The sequence below is a fragment of the Tursiops truncatus genome, chromosome 3 (genome assembly GCF_011762595.2).
Source record: "Tursiops truncatus isolate mTurTru1 chromosome 3, mTurTru1.mat.Y, whole genome shotgun sequence".
In the NCBI taxonomy this organism is placed as follows: Eukaryota; Metazoa; Chordata; class Mammalia; order Artiodactyla; family Delphinidae; genus Tursiops; species Tursiops truncatus.
The window spans coordinates 168302978-168330274 of NC_047036.1; the positions used below are offsets into that span (position 1 = coordinate 168302978).

Sequence of the window (27297 nt, forward strand, 5' to 3'; positions counted from 1 at the left end):
GTGAGCCTGTTTTCGTTGACCTTGGGGTAGACACCTAAGAGCGGAGTTGCTGGGTCAGATGACAACTCCAGCCCAGGACTCTCCCACCACAGCTGCCCCATCTTACATTCCCGCCGGCGAGCTCGAGGTCCTCACTTAATCCCCGTCCTCGCCATCTAGCCGTCCTAGTGGGGGTGAGGGGTGAGGTGGCAGTTGTGACGTGCCTTTCCCTGTTGACTGATGATGTCGAGCATCTTTCTAAGGAGCTTATTGGCCATTTGTGTATCTTCTTGGCCACCCAGGGGGGCAGGGGCCATCCTGGGATTCAGTGGCTCAGTCTGAATTCCTTGCCCGGTCCAGGAGACACACACTGGACCTCGCAGTTCAAGGTGGAATCTTTCTCATTTGACCAAATGCTGTGACTTCTGAATCCGGAAGGCCATGCAGCACAAGGCCAGGAGAAGCGTGGATAGGGCACAGGTTTTGTCCTTTGCTCCCAGCCATGGCCCCGACGCACAGAGAAGTGGACGCTGCGGTAGCTTCACCTTGACTTTTTTATTTGCGTTTTTAAAAAACAATTAAATTAGAATACAAATATTAGAAAACAGCGGCCCTCGGCTGCCAGTGCAGACGGAGGGAGGGCTGAACTGCACAACCGAGTTTATACAGTAAAACTGAATTTGCCCTCGACCAGATTCATGTCCCTTTCTTCTTTAGACCTGAAATGATATTGCTTCCTGACTAGGAGAGTTCTGTTTATACAAAGAAAAAATATTCCGGGTCTTGGGGGTGAGGGGTGCGGCGGGGAAGAAAAGAAAAAGCAGAAAGAATGGCGGGCACAGGAGATCTGGAGAACCAGGTGTGGCCTCCGGGGGACAAGGGTGCTGGGCGGGGGGCCGGGCACCCAGCTGCGGGTCCCTGGAGGCGTCTGGGGCCACTCTGGGCCCCCGTGGTCGCTGGATTGCCCCCCCCCCCCACCGGCCAGGAGCCACCTGGGTCTGGGCAGGGAGCTGAGGCCCAGTCCTGTTGGAAGACAAGAGTGAGGCTCCCGGGGGAGCGGGTGCCGGGCAGGCCTCGTACCCGTCGGAAAACCCAAGAGCAAGGAGAGGGGGAAGGAACCGCCCAGAATGGAGAGGCCAGGGCAGGTCCTTGCCGACCCCTCGGAAGTGGCCACGCCCCCCTGCCCCGCTGAGGAGGGGGCTGGCGACGGCGGCGTCGGCGTCCGTGGACACCTGCGCTGTTCCGTAGGGAAGTTAACCTGAATTGGAGTTACCGAGGTAGCTGGCTAGAAAACAGACCCCCCCCACGCCACACGGTGCCGCGCTCTGGGGCCCCCGCCTTCCGCCGGGGGTCCTGGCCACACGCCGGGTCTTCAAAATACCAAGTTATTGCACTTTCAAAAAATACAACACATCTGTGGCTAAACCCTCCCTGGCCCCCCCCCGCCCCGCCCCCCACTGCCCGGCCCCGCCCCCCGCCCCCCCCCACTCCATGGCTTCTTGGCTAAAAAAAAAAAAAAAACGCTCCCTGCTCCCGGCTCTCAGGAGAGGACAGGCTTGCAGAGGGAGAGAAAGCAAAGGAACAGACGGACGTCAGAGTCGGGGTCTGCTGCCGGGGGAGAGGCTGTCCTCCCCGCATCCCCACCGCCCGGTCCCTCGCACCAGCTGGAATGGTCGTCCGGGGGGCGCGGCGACCTGGGCCCACCCGCCCTTCCCAGGGTTGGCTCTGACTTCGGGCTCCAACTCCGGCCAGGGAAGTGGCTGTGTGGGTGGCTTGTCTTGTTTTTAAGTTTGATTTTTGTTTGTTTTTCTTTTTTTTTTTGACTTTTTTTTTTTTTGTCGTTTTACTTTTTTTTTTTTTTTAATCCTCCGATAGGAGAGTCCAGAGGTACAGGTGCCAGGAGCCAGGGAAAGGGGTGGAAAAACAAAATGAACAACAATAAAAAGAAAAAAAAAAACAAAAATCACTCCTCCCGCTGTGCCCGAGGCCCGCCTGCGCCCCTCTGCGTGGTGAGCACCAGGAAAGTCGAGTGTCCGGCTGGTCGCGGCGGTGGCCAGCGGTCAGCAGGCCGACACCAGGCCCTTCTGGAAGGGGCAGCGACGCTTGGGCCGGGGGCCATCCTCGTCCTCGTCCTCGTCCTCCTCGTCCTCGTCCTCGTCCTCCTCCGAGGACGACGAGCTGTCCAGCGTGAGGTCCACCACATCAGCTCCTGGCTTCCCGTTCTCCACACCTCCCGCCGCGCCGCCCCCGCCGCCCGCGCCCCCGAGCGCGCTGCCACCCCCGCCGTTGACGTTGGGGGTGGTTGGGAGCCCATTAGCATCCGAGGTGCCTGCGGAAGAGAGACAGGGACAGATGCTCAGGATGGTAGGTGACCCGCAGAGAAAGGAAATCAAGGCCGGCGAGGGGCGGGGACAGCCTTGTGCAGCAGCACACCTCGGAGGACGGAGCGAGGTGGCCTGAGGCCACCGGCTCCCCCGTGCTCTGGATGAGGCCCGGCACACAGCAGGTGCTCACTAACCACCTCAGACGCCCCGCTCCAGGGGGATCAACTCCACCGGGACGGTCGCGTTTCAGATAAAAAGGCCACGCAGTGGGATAGAGTCAAACTCAGCAATCGACAAACTCTGGGAACAGAAACTCGGGCAAAGCCCGGCTGAGGCCTCACCAAGCACAAGGATGGGGCACTGGGGGCTGCAGCTGCGCTCCTTCTCGGCACGGATTGGGCACCACGAGCCGTCCACCAGGTACTCGATCTCGTCGGCATCCTCACACTCGCTCAGGATCTTGGAGAGGAGCCTGGGGGCAGGAGGAGGGCCTGCTGACTCCTGGGCCCCACCCTGCTCCCCTGGCTGGGGGTGGGATGCTCACTGAGCCACTTCCTGCTCTCCAAAAGTGGCTTCAGGACAGCACTGGCCGCACCTGCTGACCTGAGGTTCGGGGCGGGGGCCCATGCCAGACCGGGAGCAGGGACACACCAGAGCCCCCAGCGTTCGTTCAGCATCAACACTGCACCTGCCTCCAGGTGACTCTGACCACCTGTCATGATCACACAGGAGGGAGGCCTTCTCCAGGACACCCTCTGTGGCAGACGGGGCCCCTCCCAGCCCCATCACCATAGTATGAATACAGCTCTGCCATAGTACGGCAGAGGGTCACCACAGTATGACTACAGCTCTGCCTGAAACGTACTTTGCACCTGGAAAACTCCTACTCACCCTCCAAAGCCCTACTCTACTGCTCCTCTTCTCCAAACAGAGCACAAGCAACAGGAGTGTCTGTCTCTGGCTCGGTCCTCCCATCCCACACGTCCAGCTGGGAGTTCCCTGAAGGCAGGGTCTGGGATGGAGTCCTTTTGACCCCGAAGCCACCCAGCTAAGGGCCAGAAACCAAGTGGCAGGGCCTTGTGGAATAAATGCACGACCCAAGGACCCTTCCCCCAGGAAGCCTCCCTGGCTATACCCAGGCCGCATGGGCTGATGGAATGGCAGTCCGTGTGGGGCACAGTCACACTACCCAGCCCCAGCCCCATCTGTCCCTAGAGCTGTCAGTAACCACCACCCGGGCCTGAGTGACCTGCTCTAGGCCTGTGGCGGGGAAGGCGGGCCCTGGGCTGCACAGCTGCCAGGCTGGGAACAGAGCTGCCATTCAGGCCCAGCCCTTGTGCCCGGCCCCAGGGGCCTCCTCACTCCACCCCAAGGCTGGACAGCGTTGGGGTGGCTGCTCGGCTCCTCCAGGGAGGGGACCCAGGCTCAGAGCTGGTCAGGCTGGGTTTGAAGTCCTTGCCTGGCTACCTGTGAGCTGGGGGCCTGGGCTGGTGGCCACCCCTTCTGAATCTGTCTCCTCGTCTGTAAGGAGAGGATGATCAAGGTCCACCTCCCTGGACGGCTGGGAGGGAGGGCTTCTGAGACCTCGAGTGCAGTGACCAGAGGGAGACGAGTGCCCGATCGTGGGGACAGTTCACACGCGGCCACTGCAGGTCAGGGCTACCCCCTTCCCCGTGGCACACACCCCAGCCGCGCCTCAGCCATTGTGTGCGGGCGGGGGCCATGCAGCCAGCGGTCTAGGGCTGCCCCATGGTCCGCTCCTGCCTGGGCCACCAGGTTCCCTACCCCAGCCCCGGCTCTGGGGACAGAAGTGGGTGTGGCTGGCGCCTGGCAGGAGCCAGTCAGTCAGGTGCTGGGCTCAGTTTCTGGAAACTTAAGACCAGAGCAAAGTTTCCCTTTTAGGGAGAATGGCCTTTTTCCCCTTGTCCCCCCTGCGGCATGGGGAGGGCCTGCTGCTTAGGCTCAGGGGACAGCCTGGCCGCACGCTGGTGTCACCTAGGAAAGGGCCCAACAGAAGGTGGTCAGAGTTTTGGGAAGACGTGCGTCCCCTTCACCTTCCTATGTGGAGGATGCGATCAAGCCTTTGCTGAACGCCATTTGAGAAGCAGCTCCCCGAATTGTGCAATAGGGTGGAAGCTAGGGGTTCTCGGGTCCCTGTTTTACATGGGGGAGGAACAGACTCACAAAACGCAAGGTGACGTGGGGAGCAACAGTGGACCTCGTGGATCTGGAGCCCCACTTCTGAAGTCTAAGCTACGCCATTGCCACCCAAACAGCAAAGGCCCTGACAAGTCCCACAGGGCTGACATCCACCTCTCTCTGTAGCCCAGGGCTTGCAGAGCTGCCACAGGGTGCTGCTGGGTAGCCCGGATGCCCCAGGAAGCCTCAGAAGCTGCATGGCCCCTCTCCTCCTTCCAGAGGCCCAGACAGGCAAGGGGCCAAGCCCAGCACAGCCTGGCAGGCGGTGGGGCCCCCGTGCGCCCCAGCTACTCACCCATCGATGATGAGCTGGTCGTAGGGGGCTGGCTTGTCACACACCGGGCACATCCAGGTGGGCTTCTTCTCGTTCATCTGGAGGTAGAAGACGGCGTCGAAGCACTGCAGGTGTGCGCAGGTCTCCGCGCGGCAGGGCACCGACAGCCGCATCTTCACCAGCTGTGGGGGTGGGAGGTGATGGGTGTGAGCAGCTGCGCAGCAAGCACTGTCCACCCAGCCGCACCCACAAACCCGCGCGCCCCGACTCACCGGGCAGATGAGGGAGACCCGCACGCCAGTGGTGGCAATCTCACTGTCGGGGTCCAGGCGCAGCTTCTCTTTGACTGTGGGGAAGGGGCGGCTGGTGTCAGCGGGGCCGAGGGGCAGGTTTTCCCAGCAGCCAGAGATGCTCGGGAGGGCAGCAGTGAACACCCTCAGCACCCCTTGCCTCAGCTAGACACGGTGAGCACCCCATATTCACCTCCCAGGACCATGAGGCACATGCTTTAGCTCCAGGGCCCAGGACTACGAGGAGAATCTATGTTTAAAAAAAAGCCCTGGGCAGGGACTTCCCCTGGTGGCGCACTGGTTAAGAATCCGCCTGCCAGTGCAGGGGACACGGGTTCGAGCCCTGGTCCGGGAAGATCCCACGTACCGCGGAGCAATTAAGCCCACGCGCCACAACTACTGAGCCTGCGCTCTAGAGCCCGCGAGCCATAACTACTGAGCCGTGTGCCACAACTACTGAAGCCCGTGTGCCTAGAGTCCATGCTCTGCAACAAGAGAAGCCACCGCAATGAGAAGCCCGTGCACCGCAACGAAGAGTAGCCCCCGCTCGCCGCAACTAGAGAAAGCCTGCGCGCAGCAACGAAGACCCAATGCAGACAAAAAAAGAAAAAAAGCCCTCGGCAGCAGACATTTATTTTTGACAATAACCTGGGTGCACAACGAGGGGGGCCAGCCCCCCAACAAGACTGCCCTTTTCTGGAAAGATCCAGGCAACAAAGAGCTGCCGTCGGCCACCTGCTGTGACTGTTCGCTCTGATGAAAACCGCCAGGACCTCCCGCACCACTCCAAGGGCTGGGACGCCCCAAGGCCAGGAGAGCCCCACCAGGGACCCTCAGAGGGCGGGTGAGCCCACGAGCACAGCTCCCTTGCACTGTCCGAGTCTGCTTCTCTAACAGATCAGAAGACAGCGGGCACCCACCATAAAGCCACGGCACGCTGAGCCCACGAGGTGGAGGAAAAAAGCCTGGAAGGAAACTGGCCCACTGCAGCCCTGGGGATGGGCCTGCAGGGGGCGCAGGGAGGCTGGCCAACCAACCTGAGAGGGGCAGCGGTTCAGCTCCATCCCCAGATGGCTCGGGACTATGCCCGGGCCCTGCAGAGTGGAGGGCACTCGTCTTGGACGATGGGACTGCCCTTCCCTCCTTGATACAACGCCTGCGCCCCCTCCTCCAGAGAGCCTTCCTCCGCCTCCCACACGGGGTCGAGGGTGACCTGCCAGCTTGTCCTCCCACCCCCTCAATGCCCCTACTGTCCTCAGTCACCCTGTGGCTCCCATCTCTGGCTAACAGGTGCAGATAAATGGTAGACCCAGAGACCCTGGCCCCTCAAAAAGACCCTGGGCAGCTGAGGACGGGTGCAGTGCATATCATGCTTCAAAGCAGGGCCTCAGTCCTCCTCTACCTAATAGAGGGAGGGCACGTGCAGCAGGAAGGGTTCAAGTGAGACAGAGAACAGGACTTCCCAGCTGCCAGCAGACAGCAACCCAGCAGGCACGATGCCCAGCCTGAGCTGGCTGTGGGAAGGAAGCTGGGGGCTTGCTTCAGAGGGGAGGCCCTGCCCACCCCAGCAGGGGCCCGGGCTTCCCATGAGCTGCGACATATGCTGCCGCGGCCCCTGCACTGCCCCAGGCCTTGGCTCCAGGCCGGTCACGGAGGAGTTAAGCCAGGCCTCCCCATGCCCGTCCCCACCCTGGGGCCCACGGGTGCCTGGATGAGCCCTGCCCAGTCCTGCGCCAATGCCTGAACCTGCCAAGCGGGCAGGTGGTGGGGGGGGGATCGAAGAAAGGGCCATTTGAGGAAACAGGCAGGCGGCAGGGCAGGGTGCCTAGGCTGAGGTCCTGGGGTCACAGAGCCCTAACTCTGCCACACTGGCCTCAGTGTCCCCACTGGTCAGACTGGGACGTGGCCAGGCCCCACTGCTTGGATCCATCCGCAGTGAGGATGGAGTCAGAAGGCACCCCACAAGGGCCTCCAGGCGACCAGAGAGGGAACTCCTGAGCCCCCGCTGTGTGGTAGGCAGCCCCCGGGGCAGGACACAGGAAGTTTCTATCTGCCCGTCTGAGTGGCTCTTCTGGGGTTTTTTAATGCTCTGCGTATCCCCACCCCCTTTTTTCTGGTTCTTAAAAGTACAAAAAAGAAAAAAAACCAATGATCTCAGCATTCCGGTGCAGACCCTCATCATCACGTGTGCCTCCACTGGGACTCCATCCTCCGCTCCCGCTGAGAGCTGGCCCCCGCGCCCTCCCGGTCCCGCACAGCCGCCAGAAGCACCCGCCTGGAAAGCTGATCACCTGGGGTCTTCTCCCCCCCCCCGCAAGCCCTCCAAGCCTCCTCGCCCACCAACCCCGGCTCTCCTCGCCCCATTCACGGGGCTCACTGGGGGGCTTTCGGCACACCCAGCCCATCCCTGCCTCAGGGCCTTTGCACTGATGGTTCGCTGCCTGGCTCCCCCTCCTCCTTCTGTATCCTCCAGAGACCTCCCAGAGCTCCCCAACCGCCAGGGTGATGGCCAGACCCGGGGAGGTCCAGGTCCCCCACAGGCAACAAGCTCCTGAGGACCAGGCCTGTGCCTTGTGCCCAGCAAATTGGGTCAGCAGTGATGGAGCCATGGCCACCCCCAGGGACCGTGGGGAGCCCCACCCAGCAGTGCAAGAAAGCCCCGGGGCTCACCCAGTGCCTTGCACAGCTCCGGGTGCTTGACCCCGATGGTCTTCAACCTCTGCAGCAGCTCCGAGGAGGTCAGTTGCCGCACCAAGTACAAGGCCACGGAGTAACTCTGGCGGTGGGGGAGGGGAGCGGAGTCAGGGCTGCGCCAATGGAGGTGGGGTGGGCAGGGGAGGGAGGGCAGAGGGAGGGAGTTCCAGGGCCTGCTCACCTTGCCGTAGTTCCCCCAGGTGACGGTGATGCGGTTGGTGGCCGAGGACAGGTACATGAGGTGGGTGAGGTTAATGGGGCGGCACGGCCTCTTGGGCTCCACTCCTGGCTTGTTCGAGGGGTAGTAGCCCTGGAAGCAGACACCATGGCTGCGCCCATCACAAGGTGTTCCATGTGTCCCACCCGCCCCACTCTGCACTCTCTGCCTCGCCCCCACAGCAGATCTGGGGGGCCCACTCACCGGGACCGAGCAATAGCTGTGGTTGACCTTCACGGCGATGTTGGGTGGGTACTGGTCTTCCTGAGGGCTGCTGGTGTCTGAGTAGCAGATTCTGCAAGGACACCGGGGACCATAGGGCCACGGGCACCTCGGGCAGGGGAGGGCACGCTGGGAGGGGCGGGGAGGACAGATGGGGGGCGAGGGTGGACCCGTATCTAGAGTGGGGCTGCGTGCTGGTGTACCCACGGACAAGGCCAGATAGCAGAGGGGTGTGTGTGTGTGTGTGTGTGTGTGTGTGTGTGTGTGTGTGTGTGTGCGTGTGCGTGTGCGTGTGTGTGTGTGTGTGTGTGTGTGTGTGTGTGTGTGTGTGTGTGTGTGTGTGTGTGTGTGTGTGTCTCTCTCTCTCTCTCTCTCTCTCTCTCTCTCTCTCTCTCTCTCACAGGAAGGGAAGGTGGGCAAGGGTCGTGTCCCCACCCACCCCCGGGCCTGGGCCACACCTGGGCTTACCTTAGGACGACCTGCACGGCCTTGACCCCAGGCTGCAGTTCTCTGTGCGGGGGGGAGGAGGGGAGGGTCAATAGCAGGACAGCGCCCAGCAGCCACCTCTGACCCTTCACTGGGGGGACCAGCCAGACGGACTAACCCACTACTTCCTTCCCATGGCGACCGAAGGCCAAGGGTACTGCCTAGAGCGTTCTCTCCTGACATTTACTCACGGGTGATTTGGGCAAATGACCGCCTCTATCTGGAAAATGGGGGGCTGGTACAGATAGTAAGAGGGTTGGTGGGTGTGGGCCTTGTGCCCGAGGAATGGCAACCCTAATGGTGACTTCTATCTCAGCTGGAGATTGAAGGCCTCAGAGAGCAGAGTCAGAGCCCTGGAACCAGCCTGCATCCCTCATCTGCTCACCGGGGGCAGCTCTGCCCCCAGGGGACACTGGGGATGTCTGGGGACATCTGTGGTGGCCACGACTGGGGTGCTCCTGGCGTCAAGGGGGTGCGGGCAGGGATGCTGCTCCACACCCCACAGAGAACGTGCCCTGACCCTGATGTCTGGAGTGGTGAGGAGGGGACCCTGTTAAAGGGGGACGATTGGCCCACCTTGGGGCTGTGGGTCAAAGGTGGTGAGAATGCGCGGGCCATGAGCACGGGGTGGGGGCCACCCTTCCCCGCCACGCTGAGCCCAGGGTCTGCTGCGGGCCTGGCGAAGGCTGCCCTGGGCTGCCACAGAGGCGGGCAGGGGGTGGGCACAGCGCACCTGGAGTTCCGGATCAGCTCCACCTGTCTGGGCGTCAAGGCAAAGATGCACGGGCTCTCCTGAAGCTTCTCGTTATTCTGTGGAACTGGAGACAAATTTGGGGTCAGGGTCACGTCTGTTCCCTGGCGAGGGCACCGACCATAGTCATTCCTACAGGCCTGGCCCTCTTCAGACTGGGAAGTAGGAAATGGGAAGCTGAGCCCCACCCAGGTGGGATGTATTTGGGGGATCCTGCCCCTTCCTGGGTAAGGAGAACCAAAGCCCATGGTTCAGGGAGCAGTCATGCCCCCCCATGTCCCCCACTGAGGGCCACTCGGGGAGCAGCAGCCTCTTCAGCCCTCTGGGGCTCAGGCATCTACTCAAGAGGACCGAGAACTGCTCGGCGGGGGCAGAAGAGCTTTGCTGGGCCAGCAGGATGCAGCACACCAGGCCGCGTGCCCTCGGGCCAGCCACCTTCTCCAGGTCTGTGAGACGCCAGTAACAACTCTGTCCCCAACTCCCAGGGCTGTTCCGGGCATCTGGTGAGCCATGTACCCAACCATGCAGCACTCGGCCCAGGCCCCGCACGTAATGAGTTCTCAGCACGGCACTGCCAGAGGGAATGGGGACAAGTTGAACAAGGTCCTGCCTCTGGCACTCACGGGTTGTCCAAGGAGATATGGAAGTGAACTGGCAGTGAACCTCCAAGTGCACAAAATAAGAGTCACAGAGCAGCCTGGCCTGGCTCACAGCGGGAGGTGTGAGGAGGGCAGCAGGGACAGCACACACAGAGCCCTGCTCGCCATCATGGAGCACTGGGTGCAGAAGTCGGGAGAGAGTCTGCCGGGGATGGAGACCTTGGCAGTGAAGGGGATGGAGTCTGCCGGGGATGGAGACCTTGGCTCTTCACTCTCAGTCATAACTGTACTGAGAAGCCCAGGCGAGATCAGAAAGCACTCTGAACTGAACGAGAAAATACAATACTCCAAAACTTGTGAGAGGCAGCTAAAGCAGTTGTGAGAGGGAAAGCTATAGCTTTAAATGCTTCTATTAAAAAAGAATGAAAAGTGTTTGAAATGAATGATGTATGCTTCCTCCACAAGAAGCTAGAAAAAGAAGCCCAAACTAAAAGCCAAAGCCATTAGAAGGGAGAAAATTAAAGATAAAGATGGAAGTCAATGAACCAAAAAGCCAACAACAGAGAAAACCAACAAAGCCAAAGTTCTTTGATACATACCTAGCTAGACTGAATGATAAGATCGTGAGAACACAAACTATCATGAATGAAAGGTGGACATCAGTACAGATTCTATAGCCTTCAATAGGGGGCTGTAACTTCATGCCAATGAATTTGACAATTTAGATGAAATGAACAAACTCTTCCAAAGATGCCAACTATGAAAACTGGCACCAAAACATATAGAAAGTTTGAAAAGCTTTTTATCGGTTAAAAAAACTGAACTCGTAATTAAAAACCTTTCCACAAAGGAAACTGCAGGTCCAGCTTGGTGGATTCAATCAGATGTTTAAGGAAGAAACCATATAAACTTTATATAAACTCTTCCAGGGAGTCCCCTGGTGGCCTAGTGGTTAGGATTCTGGGCTTTCACTGCCGGGGCCTAGGTTCAATCCCCGGTCAGGGAACTGAGATCTTGCAAGATGTGCGGCATGGCCAAAAACAAATAAATAAATAAACTCTTCCAGAAACTAGAGGAGGAAGGACACGTCTCAACTCATTTCCCCCCCTCCCCCGGTACGCGGGCCTCTCACTGTTGTGGCCTCTCCCGTTGCGGAGCACAGGCTCCGGACGCGCAGGCTCAGCGGCCATGGCTCACAGGCCAGCCGCTCCACGGCATGTGGGATCTTCCCGGACTGGGGCACGAACCCGTGTCCCCTGCATTGGCAGGTGGACTCTCAACCGCTGCGACACCAGGGAAGCCCCTCAACTCATTTTAATGAGGCCAGCATAACCCTGGTTCCAAAACCTGACAAAAATGCATCAAGAAAGGAAAAACACAGCTGAATATCCCTCATGAACGTGGATGTAAAAAATCCTTAACAAAATTTTAGCAAACAGCCAGGGCCCCTGGGATCTGGCCCTGGAGTGCAAGATTGGTTGAAAACCTCCACACGTCCACTTAAAGTGGCTAAAATGACAAGACCAACAATTCTAAGTGTTGACAAGGACCTGGAGCAACCAGGACTCTCTGCTGGGGGTAGGGGTGGTTGTAACATGGTACAGACACTTTGGAAAACTGTTGGGCAATGACTAGTAAAGTTAAACATACACTTACCCTGTAACCAGCAATCTGCTGTTAGCTATTTCCCAATTAAATGGGAGTATGTCTACAAAAAGACCTGTGCAAGAACGCCTGGCTAATTTATTCCTGGCAGCTCTAAACTGGAAACAACCCAAGTGCCCCACAACGGAAGAACAAATGGACAAGCTGTGGTACATTCATACAGTAAAGCTTGTAGTCCATGCATCGACACGGACGAATCTGAAGCCCCAAAGCTGAGCCAAAGAAGGCAGACACAGAGAAGTACATGCTGCGTGTGCATTATACCACCTTCCTGAACAGGCAAAACTAATCTATGGTGATAGAACTCAGAAGAGAGGCGGCCTCTGGGGGTCGGGGGAAGGCAAGGACTGCCTGGGAGGGGGGCCCCTCGGGAACTTAACGGTGATGGAAATGTTCTGTATTTGGTGGCATTGGGGTTACTCGGTCACATGCATTCTCTAAAACTCAAGTTACGCACTAAATATCTGTGGATTTCGTTGTATGTAAACTATACCTCAATGTTTACAATTTTAAAACTACACTGAGAAGTGATGATCATTCTGTAACGAATAAAAATATCAAGTCACTGTGTTGTACCCGGAATTAATATTGGATTGTAAGCAATCATACTTCAATTTAAAAATAAATTTGATGAAGCCAAAAAAAAAACCAAAACCAAAAAAAAAACCCCACCAAAACTAAACAAGGGACTTCCCTGGCAGTCCACTGGTTAAGCCTCCGTGCTCCCAATGCAGGGGGTCCGGGTTCGATCCCTGGTCAGGGAACTAGACCCCGGATGCCGCAACTAAGAGTCCACATGACGCAACAAAGATCCTGTGTGCTGCAACTAAGACCCGGCGCAGCCAAAAAAGGAAGATCGGCTCCAGGCCCTATGTGGAGGAATACTATGCTCCCGCGAACACAGGGAGTCACGAATTAAGCAGCTCTTTGTGCTCCGACAGAGACTAATCCCCAAGATGGTTTTAAGTGGAAAGAGCAGGTGCAGAGCAGTGTGTACCTCAGGCTGCTATTTGTGTAACCAAAACCAAGGAGGGGGTCTGTGCAAGAGCCGCCTCTGGGGAAGGTGGGTGCCAGAAGTGGCCACTACCGCAGCCCTGGAGCCGGGGGAGGTAAGGCGTCTGCTCTTTTTATACTGCAAACCCTTTAGGACAGTGGTGGGCAAACTGTCCCTACAAAGGGCTGGAGTGTAAATATTTTCAGCTCGGCAAGCCACACTGTTTCTGCCTCTACGTCCCCACTCTGCCTTGTACCATGAAAGCTGCCGGTGAGGGCGAGCCCGCACCCGCCTGGCGCAGCCTGGGTGGGGGGCGGACAATAGGGAGCCCTGGGGCTGGCCCAGGCCTGGTCGGCCCACCCCTGCTTCAGAACCTTCTGAATTCCAAAGCGCAGCCTCGGGTAGGCTACTTAAAAAGGAAACACAATTTGAATTTAAAAGCAGCTCGGGCTCAGAAGCCAGAGCTCCCGGGCCGGGGTTCGTACCCCAGCTCTGCTCAGCCACGCCCCCATCCCCACCCAAGCCTGTGCGCCCTCCACGCAAGGGACCAGTTTCTCGGGGTTCACAGTGCCGGGGCCGGAGCTGGCGCTCAGGAAGAAGTGGCTGCTGAAACCGCCACACTGCTGCCGCCAGTTCCTGCTCGTTGTGGAGGGAGGGCTGGTCCCTCCGGAGACCCGGTTGGGGCCCCTGAGAAGGGCTGGCTAACTGGAGGGCTGGGGTGAACGTAGGCTACCTGCAGATGCGCCCAGACCCGCCCGAAGAGCCCCGGGCAATTATTTATGGGGGGAGGGGGTCTCACAACATCTGAGCTGGGCCGCCAAGCCTGGGGGGGCGTGTCAAAAATACTCCCCCCGCCAAAAAAAATACTCCCCCACACCACAGAGTCCCCTGGGAGGCAGGGGAGGGGACGGTGCACCGGCCAGCCAAGGAGCTCTTCCTGCAGAAACCGCGAGAGGGGTTGCCGAAGAACTGGCTGCGCAGTCCCTTTCCCGGAAGGACTCCTATTTCTAGGTGAGCCTGCTGCAGAGGCAGGGGATGCATTCCGAATCCCGATTTTCTGCTGTGCCATCAGCCTGGGGTGGCCGACTGTTCCCCCAGGAAGCCAAGTGGCCAGTGGGAGGCCAGCTGCCAGCTCAGCTGGGACACAGCGGGCAGGGGTCCCCCAAACCCGGACCTGGGCCATCCACCACCAGTCGCAGCCCCACCCTTCCAGCTTTCAGGGCTGAGATTCAGGCGGAGTCCGTGACCCTCACCCTCACCCCCACTATCAGCTCCCTTGGCCAATCCCGTTGTTGAGGATTTCCGAACGCGCCCAGGGAGGTCCCTTCCCCCGCAGTGCTCATCTGATCAGTATGAAGACCCCTTGCCGGTCTCCTGGCTCCCCCCAGCTCTGGGCTTCGGGGGAAGCTCTGTCCCCAGCCCTGGTAGCCTTGATTCCACCGCAGCCACCCTGGGCGCCTCCTTGTGCTCCCCACCTGCCAAGAACATACCTCGGGGCCTTTGCACTCGCCATCCCCTCTTCCAGAACATTCCTCCCCCAACCATCTACACAGCCCTGGTGTGTTTTAAGCCTGTGCAAATGCCACTGGAATGAAGCCTTCCCCGAGTGCTTGTATCTAAAAACTGCACCCTCCACCCCAACCCATCAGCGACACTGGCACTCCCAACCTCCTTCCAGGCTCCATTTTTCTCCCAAACCCTCACCTCCTAAGAATTAACACAATTTTCCCGTGTCTTTGGTTCGTCGTGGACACAGAACCAAAACTACCTCTCCTGTCACCCATGCTGCACAGCAGGGTGGCCATGGGGGTCCCCTGCCAGGCGGCTTGGGGGCTGGGATGAGGTACATGCCCTCCCAGCCCCAAGCACACCCAAAGGCCTCAGCCTCAATGCCTCTCCGGGACTAAAGGGAGAACCCCTGCCCCAAGGTCCTCAGGGAGCTGGAATCCCAGGAGGAGCCAGTGGACCAGGGACTCAGCCCCCAGGCTCAATCAGAGACCCCGAAAGAGGGCCTGGCACACGCAGGCGGCTGCCAGGCAGCCTTGCAAACTGTCACCAGGGACGAGTATTTAATGACCTCAGCAGGTGCTCACCACATACTGGGGTGGGGGGGCGGGGTGTTCTGACAAACCAGCAGTCAGGACACACCACACATCCGAGGTTGCACACGCAGACAGAAGGCAGCAGCGACAAGAACAAGCGCGTGACTTCATCGCTGTTAACCAGTGTGTTCTATGATGAACACATATTTTTACAAAAGTTTAAATAGAAAGAAAAGAACATTTTAAGAATTCGATCGGGGGACTTCTGGTGGCGCGGTGGTTAAGATTCTGTGTTCCCAATGCAGGGGGCCTGGGTTCGATCCCTGGTCAGGGAACTATATCCCACATACAGGCTGCAACTAAGAGTATGCATGCCGCAACTCAGGAGCCCCTGCCTGCCGCAACTGAGACCCGGCGCAACCAAATCAATAAATAAATAATAATTTTTTTTTAATTTAAAAAAATAAGAGAATTTGATCAGCAGGGACTTCCTCTCATTGGCCTGAAGCCCTTCGGCAGGCAGCCCCTGCCCCTGGGCCCCCGAGGCCCCCTCCTCCAGGCTGAGGCCTGGCCCCAGTGGTGATGGCGGGAGGCGTCCTGGAGGAGGCAGGAAAACAGGTGCCCCAGGCTGGGCGCAGGGGCCTCACAACAGGAGGGGGCGGACGGGTACAAGCCCCAACTAAGGGCTCTGGGTTCGAATCCCAGCTCCTCCACTCACGGGGCGAGGAACCCAGACTTCCTGCTCTTGAGGTTACGGGAGGAACAAGCACTGAAGGAATGACTCAATGTCTTTCTCACTGCAGCCTTCAGGCTGCTCCTCATCTCCAAGCCTTTGCTCACCTACCTCCACCTCACTCTGTCCTCTGGATGCAGTGGGGAACAAGCCAGTCCCAGGCGATCAACAATGCCAGGGTTGGGAGCAAGGCCCCAGAGGAGGAGAGAGTGGTAAGGAGGTGAAGGAGATGAGCTGTAGATCAGGCGATGATGGGGCAGGGAGGGCCATGTGGGTGTCCTGGGAAGAGTGTGACAGACAGAAGGAACAGCACATGCAAAGGCCCTGGGGCAGGACCAAGCCCGGAGTGCTGGAGAAGGCTGGAGCAGAGTAAGCGAGGGTTAGGGTTAGGGTTAGGCCAGGCGAGAGAGAGGAGGTGAGGGGAGGGAGGAGGAACGTGACCAGCTGCTATTCTAAAAGCTTCCTCTGGGGACTTCCCTGGTGGTCCAGTGGCTAAGACTCCACGCTTGCAATGCAGGGGGCCCGAGTTTGATCCCTGTTCAGGGAACTAGATCCCACATGCCACAACTAAGAGCCCACGTGCCGTAACTAAGACCCAGCGCAGCCAAATAAAAAATTAAATACTGAAAAAAAAAGTAATCATCTTAAAAAAATAATAAAAAATTTAAAAATTAAGAAAAATAAAAGCTTCCTCTGGCTGCTGAGGGTAAAGTGTGTGGGGAAGACACCAGGAAGGAGGTTGGGCAGATTAAAGCCAGGGGCGGGCACAAAGTCGGGGGATCACAGCAGGCGGAGGTGAGCCACCTCTGGCAGGACTTGGGGTGGGCTGGAGGCCTCGCCTGGGACAACCTACACGCCCACCTGAGGGCCCCCTCACAGGTAATGCTGGGTGCTCCCCAAGGCACCCACCTGCTGCAGAGCTGATGGAGCCCCTCCCACCACCATGGGCAGGGGAGGCCCAGCCAGCCCAGTGGGTCAGGCCACCTGCCCCTGGATGCCACAGACAGCCCATGGGCCTGGTGGGTACCACGCTGGGCTGTGGGGCGGCAGGCAGGCCTGCCGCAGGGGTATTATCCACCTCAGAAAGGACGCGAAAGAACAAGACCTGGGAAGCCCTCAGGACAGCCCAGTCGGCCACCACCGTTCCCCGTGCCCCACCGATCTTGGTTTTTCTGGCCTCTGCCACCCACGTCCAGGCTACTCTCCCTTCCCCAGCCTGCGGCACACCACACTGGTCACAATGGCCTCCATTCATGAGCTCTCTCACCACCGGGCCTCTGCCTGGAACACACTCACCCACCCACCCCCTTTGTCCGGCTTGATTGCTACTTATCCCTTGGGTCTCAATAGGATTGTGACCTCCTCCAGGAAGGTTTCCTGACTGCCACCTCCCCACAAATGCACAATAAGGGGGCTCCTGGTACTGACAGCGCCCTGCCCCCCCCCGCCCCCAGGGAACCCTGCACTCCCTGACCGGAGCATTCCTCGCCCGTCACCGTTTAATCACCTCTAGGGCACCTTCCTGGCAAAACTCGCCAGGTCAGGGACCCCACTACCTTGCTTGGGCAATACCAGCCAAAGGGCTCAGAGCCTGAATGAGGGACGTATTGATACACTGGCCCTGCCCAGTGGGGACAGGGCTAGACCAGTGGCTCTCCACCAGAGTCAGCGCCGACCACGTCCTGGAGCATAAGGAGAACTGGGGGGCAGCTTGCTCACCCTGCTGGGCCACGGGAGTGGTCCCAGCCCACAAGGCGCTGGCCACAGGACACCGGGAGCCTCGGGGAGCAGCGGTGGGACAGGTCGCGTTTCCTTCCTTCTGCCCGTGGTGAGTCTCATGATGGTACCTCGTCTCCCCCACGCTCCCTGGCCCTGAGGTCTGGGCCTCCCAGAGCGGACACTCAGCCTCTGCCTGCTGACACCCCAAGTGGCCAGGCTTAGGGGACCCTCGGCCATAAGAGGGTTGAGCCCCAAGCAGCAGTGTTGGACCCGAGACTGCATCCCCGGTCCCTCTGAGTTCTGCTGTGGGTGAGCAGCAAGCGCCTCTGCCCCCGGGGGTGCCTGGCCCAGATGGCTGGGCTCCCTGTTCTGAGAAGAGGCCTGAGGTCCAGAACCTTCGTGTGGTTCAGTACCAGGGCTTCCCCACAGGGAAGCAAGGTGCCAATGGCGCAGAGAGGGGGTCAGAGGAGGGAAGATGGCTGAGCACGCGGCCCCAGAGTCCCTTCCCTCAGGATGCCGTGTGACCTTGGGCTAGTCTCCTGACCTTTCTGGGTGCCAACCCCCAGCCCCCGCTGGAGTGGATCATCTTTCTCCTAAGGTCCTTCCAGCTCCCTGTCTGTGGCTCTATTATTCCCCTCCCCTCCCCCAACCAGAACATTCCCCTCCACGTGATTTATGTCTCCTGTCTGCCTGGCGCGGTCTCCATCCCGGAGCCTGCCTGCGGCTCTTCCGGGGAAATAGGACCAGACTGTTTGGGCCTCGTTTTGGTCGGCAGGGCATGACCAGGGGTGAGGGGGAGGGGAAGCTGGCTAGAGCCTCCTGAGGTGGCTCCTGGCAATGCCAGTGCTGCAGAACTCCCTGTGGGGAGGCGCCCAGGGTGAGGGGTGGGCGGACAGAACTGCCGGTGCTGGAACAGCAGGGACCAGATGGCTTCAGGGCCACCATCAGCGCTCGATGAGGCCTCCCCCAGGAACCTGGGCAGCCCCCAGGGAGTCCCTGAGGAGATGGGAGTCTCGGGAAAAGGGTACATCCTGGGAGAGGGGCAGGGGAGTGGGTGGGAGCAAAGGCAGGGTGGGGTTGGCCTCTTTGTTCTGAGCCAAGAGCAGAGTGATTCCTGGTGTAGACAGGGGAGCAGACTCTCCCGGAGATCAGGTGACTGGGGTCCCTGGGGGCTCAGGGCAAAGTGATGCATTGTGGGGCGGGAATGGTTGCATGTTTGCGGGCAGGAAGGAAGCCCATGGTCCGGGCAGGGGAGGGAGGCTGCCGGCCCTGAGTTCAAAGTCACCTCCAGTCCCAGGCCCCCGCCCAGCGCCAAGCCCACCTTGCAGTCTCCCAAGCCCACCTTGCAGCCTCCCTGTAAAAACACAGCCTCCCTGATATAAAGATCGTGCTTGAGTCCTTAGGAAGGAGTCTGAATCTTCAGCTCGACCTCCAGACCAGCCAGCCAGCCAGGCCTGAGACTCCAAAGCCTGCAGGGGGAGTGGGAGGTCTGGGGAGGTTGGGAGGGGGCAGGGGGATGGGTCCTGGCATCTAGAGAGAGGTTGCGGGAGCAGAGACAGGGAAGGTCATCCTGGAGAAACTCGGGAAGGGGCCCTGGGTCCCCAGTGCTGCCACGTCACCCCCACGATAGGTGCTGGTGAGCCAACCTGCCCCCCACCTGGGGGCTGGCGAGAAACCCCTCCTGGTGTCAGAGAGAAGGCGGGGGAGGGCGGAGCCCCCGGGCCAGAGTGTGGGGCCTCAGACCCCAGGGCCAGGAGCACCTGAAGCACTTTCCTCCACCTCTTACAGCCTCACCTGGAGCCACAGGCCCTCCGAGAGAGCCGTCATCCCTCCCCCACCCCCCACCCAGGGCAGGACGGAGGGGGCCGGTAGGCGCGCCCGGGGCTGGAGCTAAAGCCTGTGTGCAGACAAGGGCCCCCTGGACGATCAAGGCAGGCTGCTGGGTCAGCACGGTTGGGAGGGACTGAGCCGCGGGGCCAAGGGCACGGCGGGTGGGGGCATGGAGGGACCGTGACCTCGGCCACAGCACACAGGGACCGACTCACGACCAGGGCCTACTGTGACGGGCAGCAGGACCCACAGCGTGGGTAGGCTAGGGGCACCCCGAGGCTCTGAACAAGGGGTGCTAGAAGTGAACCTCCACAAGGGTGGGGGGCTCTGTCTGCTCCCTGCTGCACCCCCTGATGGGTGCCCACCCAGCAGGTGCTCAGGTATATGCTGTGTGACTGGGTGGGTGATGAGTCGCAGGAGGGGTCTCCAGGAACATTCAGGCACCTGGTAAAACCTCAGGGGTGACAGGAGCCCCATCGCATTCCACTTGCTCTCTGGAGCCCTGGAGGCCCAGGAAGCTGTGGCTGGTTGGTGTCCTGGCCCCAGAGCTCAGGGCAGCATCTGAGGCTGAGTCCAGGCTGACACCCACTCCCAGCCCTGTCATCAGGGTGGGAGGGGGCTGCTACAGGCCTGATACACAGCAGGCCTGTCCCTCAGTCAACGTAAGGGACAGAGAAACGAGGACAAGGTTCCCCGGCATCATCTCCTCTATCCGCGCTGCACCCCGCCTCTCAGAGGCACACCTGGCCATGTGCTGACGGGCCGGCCCATGTTGACAGGCCTGAACCCGCTGACCGAGGTCACTCCCGCAGGCTACCTACTAGGAAACAGCCTTCCGCAGGGGGCGGGAGGGAAGGTCGAACCTCCAGCCCCTTCGCCACCAGGAGTAAGACCACAGAAGCCAGCCTTGCAGGTGGCCCCCAGTGCCCCCACCTCCTGGTGGTCCAGCATGGTGGAGCCCTCGCCCACGTTGCACCAGAGTTGGTTCCTCTGACCAGTGGAATGTGGCAGAAGCGAAGATATGCCACTTCCAAGCTGAGGCTGCGAGAGAGCCCTCAGCTTCCAGTGGGGTCATGCACTCACACAGGTGCACATGCTTTCTCTCTCCCTCTTTCCACCGCAGCCCCCCTGCCCCGATCATGGTTCCGAGGGAAGCAAGCCACCACATCATGCTGGGAGGACACTCAGTCAGCCCCCAGAGGCCCAGGCGGCAAGAACTGGGGTTTCCAGCCAGCAGCTGGCAACCACATGAGTAAGCGCCCCGCCCCCAGCCCCAGTCAAGCCTACTGATTAGGCAGCCCCCCAGCCGACAGGTGGACTGTGACCCCCCTGAGCGACCCCAAGCCAGAACCACCCAGCCAGGCCGCTCCCGAGTTCTGACCTTCAGAAACTGAGGTGTCGGCTGTTTCGAGCCACTGGGATTTGGGGTAACTTGTTACATGGCAACAGGTTACTAATTTAAGGACCCCAAGGTGGCCCCTGTGCTTCCTGGGAGGGACAAGCCCCCCTCAGCCCCTCAGCCCTTGCTGCTCCCCAGAAAATGCTCTGGGTTGGCTGCTTGGCTGGCCTTGGGCGCTGGGAGAACTCAGAAGGTGGGGCCGCCCACAGGGGCGGCGGGGACTCACCCAGCTCGGTGGGCTTCAGCAATTCATCCAACATGTTAAAGAAGGGCAACTTCACCAGGCGCACTTCTGGCTTGAGGGTCTTGGCAGGCAACCGTCCGAGTCCGTTTAAGTACTTCCCGTAGAGCACGGGGTAGTCAATGTTGGGGCCTGTGAGGGGAGTCCTGGGCACCGAGCTGGCCCGGTCGTAGGTGGAGTGCATGGTCAGGGGGTCCAAGGGCCGGTGGGGCTGCGGCACGGGCTCCGAGCTCTTCTTGGCGTAGCGTGTCTCGTAGAGTTCCTTGATCTTCTTGAACAGCTCGGGACTACAGTCAAACTGGACCAGCTGGAGAGCCCGGGTGACAAGTTCGTGTTTAAGTCCACTCTTACTCCGGCCGACAAAACCCAGGAGCATCTGAAGATCAGAGACTCGGAAACTCATCACCATGTTCTGGGGAAGAGCAACCACAAACACACAGGTTCAGAGGGATACGCTGCCAGGGTGAGGGACTGCCTGGGCCAGCTGGGGGGACAGTGAAGTGAGACCCTGCTAGCAGCTGGCCGGCCTGGGGCCCCCAGGAGGAGGAGGCGGCAGCTTCTGCCCCAGTCCCACCGGCGGGCTTGGTCCCACCTCCATGCCTGTGCTCAGGCTGCCGCCTTGCCCTCCCCTGAGGGGCCCCCTCCCCGCTCAGCCCTGCTCCCGTCCTCCCCCTCCAACCTTCCTCAGCATCACCAACGCAGCAAAAGCTCGTCTGACTGACCCCCCCCACCCCCAGCTGCTTCTATTTTAGGTCCTCTTTTCCCATCTTCAAGCCTGAAAGCATCCCCAGGGCAGGAACTGGGAATCTTGCTTCTCCATAAACAGCCTCAGTCGCGCTCCAGCTGAGAACACTGATGGCCTCTCTGACCTAGGCCTCTTCGTCAGGGAGGATGGCGGGTCCACCTCATCGGGATGTGGGAAGGACCAGATGAAGCGATGCACGTAAAGCAGAGTGAGCGCTCGACCAAGGTCGGCCACAAACACATTTTCCCTTTGGTCTGGAGCATGGTAGCCACCGCTTGCTTAGTACTGACTCACCTGCCGGGGACTGAGCTGGGCGTGTGATTATGCACTTAACTCTGATCCTTCAAACACCCCTACCAGGTTGGGGTGAGCTCCAGTTACAGACAAGATCCAAACCATACTCTGAAGCCGGGGTGGCTCCTCTCTACCAGGCTGCCCCAGCACCGACTGATTTCAGCTGAGCGCTGCTGAGGCCGTCAAAGCGTCTGCTGGTCCCCCCCACAGGCGTCCTCCCCTTGGTGCTGTGGACACTGGGGCCATCCCGGGCATGGTGGGGTGTGGAGCAGCATCCCTAGCCCCACGCACTCGATGCCAGAGCTCCCCCAAACCCCAGTCGTGACGACCACAAACGTCCCACAGACATCACCAAATGTCCCCTGGGGGGCAGGATCAGCCCCAACAGAGGAGCGTGGGGATCCAGCAGCCACAGAGGCTATGAACTGACCCGTGGCAAAGTGATGACTGGCCACTATTACCTGGCAGGGCCCCTCCAACGAAATCAGACCAAATACAAGAGAGCAGTGGAGCCCAGTGTTTTCTGTGGGACTGGCCGGCAGTGGCCTGCCCTCCGTGACCCTCTGGGCTCCCCGATAAGCTACATAAGCAAAGTATCCCGGAGGGATGGGCTAGCGGGGTATGGGGGCCACCCGTGCCAAACCCTGAAGCTGACCTGTGATGAGTGAAATGTGGTGGGAAAAAGACACTTCCGGGGTGGGGGATGGAGAAAGAGAAAGTACAAGCGATGACAGTGGACATGGAAAGCTGGCGAGCCTGGGGCAGGACAGCACCCAAAGAAACCAATAAATCACTTAAACTCAACTAGAAAAAGTCTGATGGTCAGAGGTGGGCGGGACCCCCTGCCAGGCTGGTTACGTGCCACAAGGCGCTGCTGTTTCCGGGCTGTCAAAGAGTGAGCTGTGGAATCTGATCGTGGCTCCAGGAGTCAGGAGCCCTAGGTTCAAGCCCAGACCCTGCCCTAGGTTCCCAGATGACCCTGGGTCTGCTGTCAGGCTTCTCCGCACTTTGGACAAGATGGGAACTCTAACGTTCTTTCCAGCTGTACGGCGCCAGGCTCCTGCTGATGGCAGAGGGGTCTGACGGGCCCAACATGACACAGACAAAGGTGCGGGGAGGCCCCATCCTGCCTGCAAAGCTTAGAGGGGTAGGCTTTTCCTGCTGCAGGGTCTTTCTCCTACTCCTGCACTGCAGACGGAGAGCGCCCACCAATGCCAAGCACAAGGGCCTTCATGGTCACTAATCTCACAAGGACTGGTGCCCATTACACAGATGAGAAAACTGAGGCTCTGAGAGGTAAGCAGCTGGCCCAAGGCCTCCCCGTGCATCCGCAGCAGGGCTAGCAGTATTTGGACTCGGGGCCATCGGGCTCCTGAGGCTGCTTACTTCCACTCACACCCAGCTGCCTGGGAGCCCCTCACTCCCCAGTACACCCGCTGCTTGGGGGCCTAGCAGTCTGCTGGCCCTCCAAGAGTCTGAACACTTTTGAAAACAAAGAGGCTTCACCTCCCTCGGCCTGACTTCCTACCTTGAACAGAGAAGAAAGGCTTGCAGACAAGATGTTTCTTCTGGAAGAGCCCCAAGGCGCTCCAGGGGAGAGGCAATGTCATATGGAAGCTGACCGCCCACCATGGAGCCAAAGGCAGGTGGGCCTGGCCTTTCAGAGTCTGACCACAGCACATCTTCCTGCCCCTGGGAGCCCCTGACCCTACCTACCCCTTCCACCAGGTTGGGGCCATCCGGAGCCGCCTCATGCACGCGCATCCCGGGGCACACCCCTCGAGCTGCCATATGTTCATGACTCGGATTTCTCAGCAGCTGCCACCACCGAGGAGCCTGCCCTTGACACTGGAAGGGAGGGGGGGCCGCGCAAGCAGGGTGCAAACGTTCAGGAAGAAGCCCCAAGTGCTGCGCAGACCACTTCCTGCCGCGGCTTCATCCTGACCTGCCTGCCCCTCAGATCTGTGTTTATAAACAGCGCCAGGCCCCAACGGCTTCCAGAGCCTCAACTCTGGGCTCCTTCGGAGCCGGGAGCCTCAACTCTGGGCTCCTTCGGAGCCGTGTGGAGAAACAGCAGCTGCGCTGAACTTAACAGGGGCGCCTCTCCAGGAACTAAGAGCTCCGTGCAGAATGCTACACACCCTCTCAGGGAGTTCCCAGACCACTCCCCACCCCCACCCCCAAGCCCCTCCCAGGGGCCTCAGGTTGAGTGTCTCAGATTTCTAAGCTTATCAACAAGCCCCTCGCTCTCCCCTCGGATCAGCCCATTCTGGACCCCAAAAGACAAAGTCTCCGGCTCTCGCTACAAAAGGCTGGGAAAGCACCTAAAAGAGGGGGACATTTCAATGACAGGTAGGCACTCCACAGTGACAGCAAGGGACTGAAGGAGAAAGAAGGCTCCCTAGGATGGGAGCAGGCTGGGCTCACGAGGCTCGTGTTTTAGAGCACTTGAAAAAGGGTCAACTTGATCTAATTGGGGAGGGGGGCCCCAGCCACTGGAAGGTGAAGTAGAGTTCATCAGATCATATTTCAAGGCCCTGGATGATATAAGAGTTCAGATCCTACTCTCTGGCTGGAGTGGGGGTGGGCGCCCAGAGCCACAGCCCCACAGCGGCCTGAGGAGGTTAAATTTCAGGGCTCCAGGGGACTTCAGGCCGCAGGTTGTTGCCTTGGGCTGGCAGAGTTCAGACCTCTGCATCTCTAGGGCAAGTCTCAATTTCTCAAAACTCCGGAGAGGGGCAGCCATGTGTGTGATGCAGGTATATGGAGAGGGCACTCAGGGGTGAATGGGGCTAATACCCTATAATCACAGAACCCTGAGGGCCGCATTTCAGATCCCAGTGGGAAGGGAAGGGAGATGTAAGGAGAGGGAGGAGCAAGAGAAAGAAAACATTTACAGGTCAGGACCCTGGGGAGGGGAGAACAGCAGGGGGAGGGGGCGGTGTCTTGGTCCTGCAAGGTCCGGTCCCCCACCTCCCTGGGATCAACGGCCTTGAGTAAACTTCTCCGGGAAGAACCCTAGCCTAGTCAGGGGCAAGGGTTCTGGAGCCTCACCTCGGGGAGGCATCTGGGAGAAGATACAACCCCGGGAGAGGGATGCTCCCAGCTTAGTCCCAAGAGGATTAAAAGGGGCCCCAAGCTTGAAGAGGTGGCATCTATGGGATGTGGAATGTGGACCCCAAACAGGAATACGGGGGAGAAAGACTAGAAACTAACCACCAGCGTCCCCCAGCGCCGGGAGCCCCCAGCTGTCCCGTCACGTGATCGCCCTCCTAAATACCCTACCCTGCAACCAGCCAGGGACTCTCCAAGGACCGACGTAAGAGACCGGCAAAAAGAGAAGGGTGCCTCAGATGCCAGAGCTGGGGTGCATAAACAGATCTAAAGCAGGGGTTTTGGGGGCTGTGTGGGAAGGGAGTGTGATCTGAGCAGTAGACTCACGATGGGGTAGAGTATAAAGGAAGCAGACAAGGTTTGGAAATGGGAGTCTGATCCTGCGAGTGTGGGGTCCAGAGACCCCAGGAACAGTCCAAAGCAGCACAGATGCTATCCTGAGGGTAGAGGGAGGAGGAAGGCAGAGCCCAAGACCCAAGGCTGAGAGGAGAGTTATTAGGAAGGCGCCGACACAGGGGCCAGGGCTCAGTCCCATCGGGGAGGGCAAGCTGTTATCGCCGCGCGCACTCCGGGGTGAAGAGGGTGTCGGGAGGGGGGCGGGGCTCTGGGACCAGAGCGGGAGCTGAATATTGGCTCCAAACCCTAGCCTGGGGTAGAGACCCCAAGAGACACACTGTGTTTGGGGGCAGTTCAGGACCCCAGCTCATCACCCCGGATGGTGGAAACGGTGGCAGAAAAGTCAGGGGACCTTTCTGGGCAGGAGTCGCCAACCCCAGCCTGGTCAGCTAGGCGAGGAGGCTGAGACCCAGATGTACCAGCCCACTGTACCATGGGGGGCTGGGAGGCGCAGACACTCCCCCAGGCCAAAGAGCGCCGAACTCGAGGAGTGGACGAGCAGTCCAGTCAGTCATGCTGTCCGGGGGGACTGTACCTCAAGCTGGGAGGCGCGGCCCTGTGCCCGTTCTTAGGAAGGTCCAGACCCCAACCGCTTGAGCTGGAGGTAGGAGAACCCAACCTCCTACCTGGGGGCTGAACCCCTGGCGCGAAAACTGGGGTGAGGTTTGGGGGGCCCCGCCCCCGGCCTCCCCGCGCCCCGCCCGCAACCGGAGCCCCGGGGCCAGGGGCTGGCGAGGGAGCCGGACGCCGAGCCGCGGGCGGGCCGCACTATGGGGCCCCGAGCGGAAGGCGCAGACCTCGGCCGGCCGCCCGGCCCCCGCCCCCCCGCCCGCCCTGGCCGGCGCTGCCGCCGCTCACTCACTTTGGCCTCCACCAGCTCCGCCGCCATCTTGGCCACCAGCGTCCCCCGCGCCGGGAGCCCCCAGCCGTCTCGTCACGTGATCACCCTCCACTCGCGGGCGGGGCCGCCACCGCGGCCAATTAGCACCCGCGCGCCCTCCTCCCCGGGGCGCGCGCGACCGCGCACTGCGCAGGCGCGCGCGGCCACCGCCCGGGCCTCGGGCCAATCAGGGCGGCCCGACACCGCCCCCCCTTCGCTCGCGGCGACCACGCCCACCCCTGGCCGCGTCTGGCTTCTTAAAGGGGCACGAGCCCGGCATAGGTGGGGGTGGGTGCTGAGTCCTGTCTGGGGAGGGAGTAGACAGCGGAGGCGACAACAATGCAGCCAGGTGCCGCGGCCCCCGGCGCGAGGCGGCTTCCAGGTGCGTGACTGGGCGCCCGGCGACGTGGGGGGAGGAGACGGTTGGCCCGCGCAGCGGCCGCCAGTGCGTGCAGTGAGCCGCCTTGGAGCGCAGCGCGGGACAGCCTCGGCTGGCCGGGCGACCCGCGCGCTGTACATCCGGGTCCCAGCGCGGCCGAAGGAGCGCGGGCGCTACACCTCCTTGGTTGGCCCCTGGAGGAGAAATGCCGGACCCCCTGCCCAATTCCCGGGATGCCGGCGAACCGCCCCTCCCCACCCCGCCCCCCTAGTTCCGCCTCCCCACCCACAGTAAACCTTTGGAATCTGCACTAACCGGAAACTCCCCTGCTCAAGAGCTCTCCGTGGCTCCCCAGTGCCCACGGGCCGCTGTACTCAAACTTTCGTGTGTCAAAACCTGGAAGCAAGAGGACAGAAACGTGTATTTCAGGGCCCATCCCTTGAGATGATCAATCTCAGGGCAAGAATTAGGCAAAATTAAGACAGCGCCCCAAATGACTCAGTTATCAAGGTAAGTATGTTTGTGCGGTATTTTTAAAAATAAAATTAATGCAAAAAAAATCCATGATGAAGAAAATACTAAAATTTAAGTAAAGAGGGAATCCAACTCCGCAATTGTACAGGTGACCTCCCTCACCTCACACAAACTCTGACTCTGCAGGGTTTTGTTTTACTTTTCCTACACTTTTTTTATTTTGAAAAGGGTGCAGAACTAGCACCCTTCACACTTATGTACCCTTCACCCAGCTTCCCCCAATGTTGATATCTCACATTCCTACAGTGTGTTGTCAAAACCAGGAAATTGATGTTGGTACCATACAATCAACTCAGG

The 27297-nt window shown here is 59.9% G+C and overlaps 2 protein-coding genes across 2 annotated transcripts in view; one reads left to right on the forward strand and one right to left on the reverse strand.

Moving 5' to 3' along the window:
- The window catches only part of ZBTB7A (zinc finger and BTB domain containing 7A), a 28015-nt gene extending 21659 nt beyond the window's left edge, over positions 1-6356 (forward strand). Inside the window, exon 2 of the mRNA XM_033854695.2 lies at positions 1855-6356. Coding sequence (XP_033710586.1) covers positions 1855-1921 — 67 coding nt within the window. The 3' untranslated portion in view covers positions 1922-6356. The remainder of the gene's footprint in view (positions 1-1854) is intronic.
- PIAS4 (protein inhibitor of activated STAT 4) lies at positions 2040-26219 on the reverse strand. The gene is made up of 11 exons (XM_033854696.2): positions 26070-26219; positions 20644-21070; positions 9419-9503; positions 8668-8709; positions 8182-8272; positions 7942-8070; positions 7737-7842; positions 5049-5122; positions 4798-4958; positions 2645-2775; positions 2040-2308 (listed from the first exon to the last, which is right to left on the reverse strand). The coding sequence occupies exons 1-11, from the start codon at positions 26094-26096 to the stop codon at positions 2040-2042; spliced, it is 1542 nt and encodes a 513-aa protein (XP_033710587.1). The 5' UTR covers positions 26097-26219.
- Between the last annotated feature and the right edge of the window lie 1078 nt (positions 26220-27297).